Source organism: Ursus maritimus, unplaced genomic scaffold (genome assembly GCF_017311325.1).
Source record: "Ursus maritimus isolate PB19 unplaced genomic scaffold, ASM1731132v1 scaffold_14, whole genome shotgun sequence".
Classification (NCBI taxonomy): Eukaryota; Metazoa; Chordata; class Mammalia; order Carnivora; family Ursidae; genus Ursus; species Ursus maritimus.
Window position 1 is genome coordinate 44,711,463 of NW_024423786.1, and position 9,306 is coordinate 44,720,768.

The 9,306-nt window shown below is 60.3% G+C and overlaps 1 protein-coding gene across 1 annotated transcript in view; it reads right to left on the minus strand.

Moving 5' to 3' along the window:
* MAP1S (microtubule associated protein 1S) overlaps window positions 1–8,880 on the minus strand; it is an 18,074-nt gene extending 9,194 nt beyond the window's left edge. The window contains exons 1-5 of the mRNA XM_040629054.1: window positions 8,731–8,880; window positions 7,300–7,401; window positions 5,718–5,800; window positions 4,764–4,904; window positions 1,747–4,099 (exon numbers count right to left, since the gene is read on the minus strand). Coding sequence (XP_040484988.1) covers window positions 1,747–4,099; window positions 4,764–4,904; window positions 5,718–5,800; window positions 7,300–7,401; window positions 8,731–8,854 — 2,803 coding nt within the window. The 5' untranslated portion in view covers window positions 8,855–8,880. The remainder of the gene's footprint in view (window positions 1–1,746; window positions 4,100–4,763; window positions 4,905–5,717; window positions 5,801–7,299; window positions 7,402–8,730) is intronic.
* Window positions 8,881–9,306: the final 426 nt, after the last annotated feature.

Below are 9,306 nucleotides of genomic sequence, written 5' to 3' on the forward strand. Positions count from 1 at the left end.
ATAGATACAGAACTCTCATAACCCAACGACAAAAAGACAACCGGATTCAAAAAGGGGCAGAAGACCTGAACAGATGTTTCTCCAAAAAAGATATATATATAAATGGCCAACAGTACATGAAAAGATGCTCACTATCACTAATTAGGGAAATGCAAATCAAAACCACCATGAGATACCGCCTCGGACCCATCACGTGGCCACTATCAAAAAAAAAATCAGAAAACAGTGCTGGCGAGGATGTGGAGAAATTGGAACGTTTTTGCACTGTCGGTGGGAGTATAAAATGGTGCAGCTGCTGGGGAAAATGGTATAGCGGTTCCTCGAAAAAAATCCAAAATAGAATTGCCATATGATCCAGCAATCCTTCTTCTGGGAATATACCCAAAAGAGTTGAAAGCAAGATCTCCAAAAGATATTTGCCCAACCGTGTTCGTAGCAACGCGACTCAACGGTCGTCAAAAGGTGGATACAGCTCAAGCGTCCATCAGCAGGTGAACGGATAAACAAAATATGGTGCAGCCACATCACGGAGTATTATTCGAACTTGAAAAAGGAAGGAAATTCTTAAAAAAACAAAACAAACAAACAAACAAAAAAAAGCGGGGGAAGGAAATTACGACCCGGGCTAGAGCACGGACGAACCGGGGAGATACTCCACTAAGTGAAATAAGACACACACGGTATGATTTTACTTACACGAGGTCCCTAGAGTCGTCAGAGTCATAGGAACAGAAAGGAGAATGGTGGCTGCTGGGGACTGGGAGAGGAGGAATGGGAGTTAGTATTTAATGGGGACAGAGTTTCGGTTTGGCAAGGAGGCCTGGAGAGGGATGGCCGTGACGGTTGCACAACCACATGAACGCGCTTAACGCCGAACCGTGCGCTTAGGAACGACTAAGGTGAGGTCATGTCGTGTACATTTCATCACAACTAAGGAAAACTGGGAGAAAAGTTACCACGACACACCCGAGACTGCTAGCCTCAGGCTGGAGTCTAGGGAACTTAGATCTCAGAAAGGTCCCCGCAGCCTGCGCGACAAGGGTGGCCCGCCGTGCCCACGGGTCCCGCAGCAGGGCGGCTCCTGCTGAACCCCTGCTTCCCCCTCGGAGGAGCCCGGAATTTGGGTGTCTGTCAGGCAGTGGGGGCCAACGTGACCAGCTCCGACTAGAAACCCTGGGCGCTCAGTCTCTCATGAGCTTCCCAGGGAAACATCACCTCACACCGCGGTCACCGCGGCTCGCTGCTCGGGCCCTAAGGCACATGGTGCGGCTGCGCTGGGAGGCAGCTCTAGAATCCTGTGCCTGGTTTCCCCCCAGGGAAGCCCCCTCCCCCAGCCTCTTGCCCCTGCTGCTTCTGTTCTGTATGCTTTTGCTCTAATATAGCTCAGCCATGAGGAGGACTGTATACCGAGTCCTCCGAGCCCATCATCGAACCTGGTAGGCGTGGGCTTGGGAACCTCCACACAAAGGGGTTAAATATACTATTATAATTAATTTCACCTGTTTTTTCTTGCGTTCTGTGGCCCCAGCAAGTTCACAATGACAGATAGGCTCTATGTTTCCACTGACGGCACTGCTTGAATGCCCCGGAATTACGAGTGCCCGAACAGTGAGGCAGAACTTAACATTTTATATGAGACATGGAGGCCCAGAGAGAGTAGCAGGTACGGCTGAGGCCACACAGCAAGTAGGGAACAAAGACTCGGGCCGGTAACCCACTGCAGGACTCCGGCTCTTGGGTACTCACCAGATGGGCCCCGAGTGGTCGTCTTGGGGACTGAGGGCTTTCTGGACAGAGGTGCCCGACCTCCCTTCTCACTGGGCTCGCTCCGGGTGCTGAGTGGCCGACTGGCCCGGTCTCCACCAGTCAGTCCCTTGGTTTTGGCAGTGGTCGCTGGAGTGGCTTTGGAGGCGGCCGTGCTGGGGTTAGGGCGAGCCAGGGACTTCCGGGTACGGCTGAGGCCCTCTGTCAGCCGGGCCTGCTCAGGGGGCAGCATCTCGGGATCCACCATGCAGATGCTGGGCGGGGTGGGCAGCGGTGGGGGGAACTTGAGGGGCTCGGGCAGTGGGTCACGGCGAGGGACCCCAAAGCCCTCCATGTCCTCGTCTGAGTCCACAGTGCCGGGGGCGGCAGGCAGGGGGTCTGAGTCAGACAGGGTGGGCAGGGACTCGCTGACGGATGTGGGTGGCGTCTCCTCAGCCCCTGGAGCGCCTGCCCGCTCCTGGGACCGAGCGCTGCTCTCGGAGCTGCCAGGGGACGCAGGCGCTGGCGCCATGGGCACAGCCTTTCGGTGCTCAAACTCGCAGGGTGACACCAGGCACAGGTCCACGTCGTGCGGGGAGGCTGATCGCCGGACCCGGGGGCCGCGGAGTGGGAGGCTCAGCCCAGCGTCCCCTGCGGCAGCAGGCGGTGGCGGCAGCACCTGCTCGAAGGAGACTGACAGGGACTCGTCTACCTCTGTGGAGTGTGGGGAGCCCACCTCTGCGGGCAGCGAGGGCGTGGTCACTGTGGGTGAGGCATCTGGCCCGGCCTCCCCGCCACGCAGCGGACTCAGCGACAGTCTCCCACTGCCCTCAGCTGGGCCCTGCTCGGCTCCAGTAGGCGAGGGTGTGCGTGGCCTTGGAGTGCTGGCATCCAAAAGCAGCTCCAGCGTCTTCTCCTCCAAGGCGCCGCTGTCCTCCCCGGCTGGGCTCAGCCCCAGCTCCAAGCTGCTCTCCTGGCTGGGTGTGGCCACCAGCTGGGCGGCTGGGGAAGTACAGGCCTCTGTTGGGGGGCTGGCCTCTCCACACCGGAAGCTGGGGGGGCTGCGGGGCCCATTCTCTGCTGGCGGGACACCTGGGCGGGGGGTATTGGGTGCTCTGCGGACCCTGGGGGCTGCCGGGGCACCCGCCTTCTTCACACTGACTGAAGAAGAGGCCGCCCGGCGTACCTCCCGGGGTTGGGTCCGAGGGATGCTTGGCTTGGGGTCCTTCTTCACCTCCCGGGGGACCCTGGCTTCTTTCTCAGCCCTGCGGGGGGCCTCAACCCGAGGTGGGTCCTTCCGGGCCACCCCAGGGCGTTCCTGGGCAGCTCTGCTGGGTGCTGTTGTCCGGCCTTCTCTTCTTAAACTATCCCGGGAGCCCAAGCTTTCCTTGCTCTCGGCTCGTCGAGGCCCCACCAAGTCCTGGGGGGTCACCACGGGCTCCCGCAAAAAGCCCAAGTGCTGCAGGCGGACCAGGCCGTCCAGGAGGCGGGCGGGCGGGGTGCAGCCAGGGAACAGCACGCGCACCACCTTCTCCGTGGGGCCCGCGGGGTGCCACACCAGCAGGGCGCACACGGAGGCTGGCGTGCGCTCGGTGCCAGCCGCGGGCGGGTGCAGCACGTACATGTCCAGCCGGCCCACGCCCATCTTCTGGAAGAGCACGGTGGGCTCAGCCGGGAGCGGCCCGCGGTTCAGAGTCAGGGGTGTGATGCCTAGCCGGGCCAAGAGGCTCAGGGCCAGCTCCGCCTCATCCTCGCCGCTCACCAGACGCGAGGCGGCAACGCGGGCATTGAGGAACACGACCCCCAGGTTGGGGGAGATGAGCCTGCGCAGCCGGTCATCCCCGGAGCCCCCGCCAGCCGCCGCCTCCTCGCGCTCCGCCAGCTTGCGCCGCAGCAGACTGTTGAGGCCCGGGAGGCTGTCAGCGCCCGCGTGGGTCACCAGCACGGCGTCCACCCGGTCCAGGTGCCGCACCAGCTTCCAGAAGCTTGACTTGGGGTTGGAGCCACCGTTGACCAGCACGGTGAAACCATTGACGGCGAAGAAGGCGGCGTCGCCGAGGCCGCCAGGGAAGATGTAGCAGCAGGGCCGGGCGAGCCTGAGGAAGCCCACGGACGCCGGCGGCTCGAGCAGCTCAAAGGGAGATGGCGGCTCCAGCGACTCCGCCACATACTCCAGGAACTCGCGCAGGCCTTCGGACGCCGGCAGCTGTGCGGGTGGGTTCCACTGCAGCTGGAGTGCGCCGTGGAGGCTGAGCACTTCGGGTGCCAGCTGGGCCCAGTCGCCGAAGGTCGGGCAGGTGATGGTGAGCTTGGGCAGGTCTGCAGGTGGGGGTGTGGATGCCAGGAGATCCCGGATCTGCAGAAGGGTGTAATGGTTAGACGCCTCCAGAGCGAGGCAACATCCAGCCCCTGGGAAAACTAGGCTGGAACACCCCCCATCCTGCCTCCTGGGCCTGGAAGAATCCCTTGCCCAACCCCTGTCAGCCTTAGGACAAAACCCAGCCACCCCCATGGTCCACGGAGATGTATGGTCCCGCCTCACCACCTGCTTCCCTCCCCCACCCTTTCTCTTACTCTCCCTGCCCCACGGCCTTTGCACTTGCTGTTCTCTTCTATAGCACAGCTCCCTCCTGGGAGACTTTCCACATCGCCTGCCTCCGCATCTGGTTCTTATCTCACCATCATTACGTCACTCTCATAATGGAAAAAGTGACTTACCAGACAGTTTTGCTCATTTGCCCCACCCAGACTAAGGACTCTAGAAAGGACCCTACCCTGCTGGGACCTAGAACCTGGGGTGCCGCTTGAAGTCTCTGGGAGGTCTGCTGATCTACAGGTCTAGCCTCAATCCACACACTGTGGTGGGTGAGGGAACTGGGCCCCAATAACAGAAGGGACATGTGTCATGGTACTGTTCCACAGAGGAGGGGATGGGATGCAAGGGGGACAGGTCACACAGGCCACACAGCCTGATGGGGACGAGCCAGGGGAAGCAGGATGAGGAAGAGGTGGCGGCTTACCTCTTTGTCCCCTAGGACCTGGAAGAAGTGGCGGGGCGAGAAGCCCCCCGTCTGCAGCAGCAGCTCCCCTGTCTCTTCCAAGCAGGGCCCAGCCAGCACCAGCAGCTTGTGAGGGGCAGGGTCAAGCAGAAGATTCCGGAGCTGCGGAGAGGAGACGGTGAAAGGCCCTACTCTGTGCAGTGACGAAGCCTGCATCCCCCCTTGGAATGGCCTCCAGCCACGAAGCTACATATAACTGCCCCACCCCTGTCCCCAGCCCCAGTACTCAACAGGAAGCTGGAAGGGTACCCTCTGGGCTTCCTGCTGAGCCCTGCACCCCACCCCAGACAAACTCCTGCTGCTCAACCTAAAAAGCCAGGCTCCAGGGCCTTCTCCTCCTAGAAGCCCACCATACCCTTTCTGGACTCCATCCAGCCCACCTCTCTCTCTGGCCCAGCCTCAATGCCATGGGAGAGAGGGTATCTGTGTTTGGCTCTATCTCCTTCAGAGCTCCTCGAGGGAACAAAACGGAGCATTTTTGATCAGAGTAATCAACCTGTACAAGGGTCTCTAGGAGGGTGTCCTGGGGCTCTATCTTGTTCCTCTTTCCCATGGATAACTGGGAGAAAGGCACAGATGTCCACAAGCCAGACGTACTAAGAAATCAATTCAGACAACTCCTGGGGCCCAGCCAGGAGCGAGGCACAAGACGCAAATCCCAGTCAAGCTCCACCTCCCTGCCTCCAGACACTCTCCGCTCCATTTCTTGCTCCCAAGCTCCAGTCTTTCCTGACTTCACCCGCTCCCACCATCGCCCCTGAGGAGGGAATAAGCTGCAGCCGACGCCATCTGGGTAGGCTTCCTGAAGGAGGGGGTAATGCTAGTGGGTGTCAAGAGGATTTCAAACAGCACAAAACCAGGGATGCAGGATTTAGGATGGTGCCGGTCCCAGCAGACGCCCAGACTGTTCCCTACCTCGTCACATAGGGACTTGTCTGATGGGTTCAGGAGGACCAGGGTCTCCAGGGTGTCTCCGCGGTGGTGCAGGCTCCGCTGGCCTATGGGAGAATTGGGCGCAGTGAGTTTGGGGCTGGGCCACGTGTGCGGGGCCGGGCTGTCCTGGTGTCGAACCCTGCCTCCCTGTGTGACTCCAGGCAGGCACAAGCCCCTCCATGACTCTGCTTCCCAGGAACCCCAGCCAGGGGGTCATCTGAGGATCAACAGGCACATGGTAGAGTTGTAGGTCAGGATGAGGCAAGAACAGGAAACGTGCCTTGGCAGGCCTCACGTTGGAAACAGCAGTGATAACAGGCCTCCACTGCTCACAGGCCCCAATTCACAGAAGTCAGCCCTATGGGAGATGCCACTGTCACCCCCATTTAGAGGCAAGAAGCCTGAGCCCAGGGAGGGCCAATGAGGTACACCAGGAAGAGGGCAGACATGGGCAAGGGCTCTGAGGCAGGACTGTCTGAGGATCAGGAAGTGGTAGCTGAGGCCAGAATGAGGGGAGCATGGGGGAACATGGGGGAGCATGGGGGCAGGGAGGCCTCCTGGGCCACAAAGAGGGAAGTGGGGGTGATTCTGGAATCTGAACCCTGGTCTGCCCCCCAGAGCCCAGATATTTCAAAAATGGAGCACCAGGTCTGAGGCTGGGGAGACAAGGACCTTTTGGCACTAGTCAACCTTTTATCAGTTTATCACATGCTTATTATCGTGTACGGATATTGCCCCATTCCGGTGGGGAAACCAAGGCATAGAGAGAGGAAGTAGTTGCCACGGTCACAGAGAGCAGATGGGATTTCCAGCCCCTGCCCCCTCAATCCTGTGAGGGGTCAGGAAGCCACCAGGAACGGCTAGGACAATGAGGAGAAGGACATTTCCTTCCCCTCCTGCAGCAGCCTGGGGCTGACTCAACAGGCTGGCTGAGGCAAGAGCGGCTATAGGCGACACCTGGAACCCGCCCAGCAGCTGCTCCATGCAGTGGGTCACCCTGGGCCGTGTGGGGCTAGCCCAGGTATCCTGACCCCTTCCTCGATCTTTTTTCTTTCCCAGCTCCCCATCTACTGAGCACCTACAGTGCACCCAGCCCTGTACGAGGGACACAGCCACGAGCCAGACACAGTTCCTGCCACACGGGGTCCACATTCCACCCTCCAGGTCCACTCAGCAGCCCCTCACTTTCCAAGTATCTTCTCGCCTTGTCTGGGCCCTTCCCTCCACTTGACACATATCAGCCCCAGATGCCTCTAATCCAAAGAGCCCAGTCTTGGAGGTCTCCCTGTCCCCCGCCCCTCAGCTGCCTCATCTGCAAAACGGGGACAAAAATACAAGTTCCTGCCTTGTGTATGGGGGCGCGGGGTGCGGGAGGTGGGCCAAGGGAGTTGATGACCAAGGGAGTTCACGCTGGGTCAGGGCCCACCCCTGCTCTAAACACTACATTTTTACTGTTGTTTACAGCCATACCCCATGCCTGGCACATAGCTGGCACTCAGAGAACACGTGCCCAGTGAATGAGTGAAAGGGGAGCAGCTGAGGCATGCAGGGTCTCCAGTCTCACCTTTCACGATGCTGGAGAAGGTGGCAGAGTGCCGGGACACAAAAACCTTGAGCTGCTCATCTAGGTTGCAAATGCCAGGGTCAATGTCCCAGGACCGGATGCCTGTTGGAGGGTAGGGGGACAGGAGAAGTGATGTAGGAAATCAGCTGGGCTCCCCAGCTCCAAGAATAGTTCAATAACTAGTATCAGGCAGGTGGGAGCAATCCCAGCCCCTCACCTCAACCTGACCCCCAATGCAACAGCCTGGAGACTCAGAACCACCCAAAGTGCCCTTGGATCTCTCTGCATCCATGTCAAGGAACCCAAAGCGTAACTCGGCCTTTCACAGAGAAGACTCAGTATCAACAAAAAAGCTCCCACCTCCTAAACAGTCATCTCATCTCCTCCATCATCTCCCCAACCCCCACCACTGGTCTCACAGCTCTTCCACCCTGCCAGACACACTCCCACCTCTTGGCCTTTGCACCAGCTACTCCCACTCTCAGGAGGCCCTTCCCTCTGCCTCTCTACCCTTTAGGTCCTCAGCCCTTTGCACCCTTCTGAGCACTCCTGACAGCAGGTGAGCTTAAAACTTGTTCCATCTCCTCGCCCACTTTGGGTCCATCCCCCCTACCAGACTGTTGGCCCTGTGAGGGCAAAGCTGAACCTGCCTGTGGTCGCCACACCATCCCTGCACATAGGGCGGTGGGGAGGGGGGCAGGAGGACCCGGGCACAGACGACGACATTCCCAAGCATAAGAACAGAAGCGTGTGGCTGCCTTCCCATTTTACAGGCGCCAGACCGCAGGCCCTGCCCATCTGATGGGGGGTGGTGGTGGTGAATGCCCTCCAAACACGGTGTGGGGTGCACCACGCCCTCCGGTTCCACTGTGCCAACTGGCTGCAGGTGAACCTTGCAGGTGCACCTATGACTCACCTCCCCAGATGCCAAATCCCCTGGGCAGGCCGCGCCCGCCCACACCCCAATTAGCAAGGTCCTTGTGGAGCAACGGAAAATGCGCCCCGGGGCTCCAGGACCAGCCTCCCCACCCCTACTCCTTCTTCCAGGACGTCCAGGCTGCTAAAACCGGGCGATTCGAGGCGACCCACCCTCCCCCCTGCGGGCCCGTTGGGCGGGAAGCGGAGCCGTCGACCGTGTTGCCCAATCCTGCAGGTCCCAAAGCCCGGGCCCATGTCCCGTCCCTGGGCTGCTCCCGGGTCTGGGAGGGGCAGCCCAACCCAGGCCCGGGCGCCGCCTCCTCCGTGGGCACCCAAGGCCTCAGCCTGCGCGGTGCGCCTAACGATGAAGAGGACCGAGCCTCCCGGTCCCTGGATCCCGCCGCCCCCCACCCCCTCCCTGCCCGCAGCCCGGCCGCACCCCCACCCGGCCCTCGGGCCGAGATGCGCGGCCGCGCCCGCCTCCCGCACCCCGCGCCCCCAGACCGGCCCGACCTCGTTCGAGTTCCTCCAGCACATAGGCAAGCAGCCCCGAACACCCGCACTCGCCGCCCACCACAAGCAGCAGCGAGCTCGGCGCCTGGAGCGCCCCGGGGCCCGCAGCCGCTGCCGCCGCCATCTTCGCGCCGCGCTGACGCTCCGAGCGCCCATCCCCCTGGCCCCTCCCCTTAAAGGGGCCGAACCGGAAGAACTGAAGACCCCGCCCGGAAGCCCCCAGCCTCTTGTCTGCCACCGTCGGTCCCTTCAGATCATGGGAGCTGGCGACGTGAGCACCCAAGTGGTTGGCAGACTCTTGGATCTCCACTTTGGCCACCCTCTCCCAAATGATCATTCCTTCGTCTGTCCCTCCGTCCATTCATACATTCATTCAACAAGCTTTGACTGCATGCCTACCACGTTCTTTCCGGGAACTCATCACATCACGGTGGACCCAATCAGAACCAGGTCCACATGCTCCTAGCTTCCTGAGTCAGGGCTTGAACAGAGAAAAGAAAGATATCTTATAGCTAGGGCTTTGAGGGATGTGTAGGAGTTTGCCGGGTGTGAGCGGTGGGGCAAGAGCATATATGA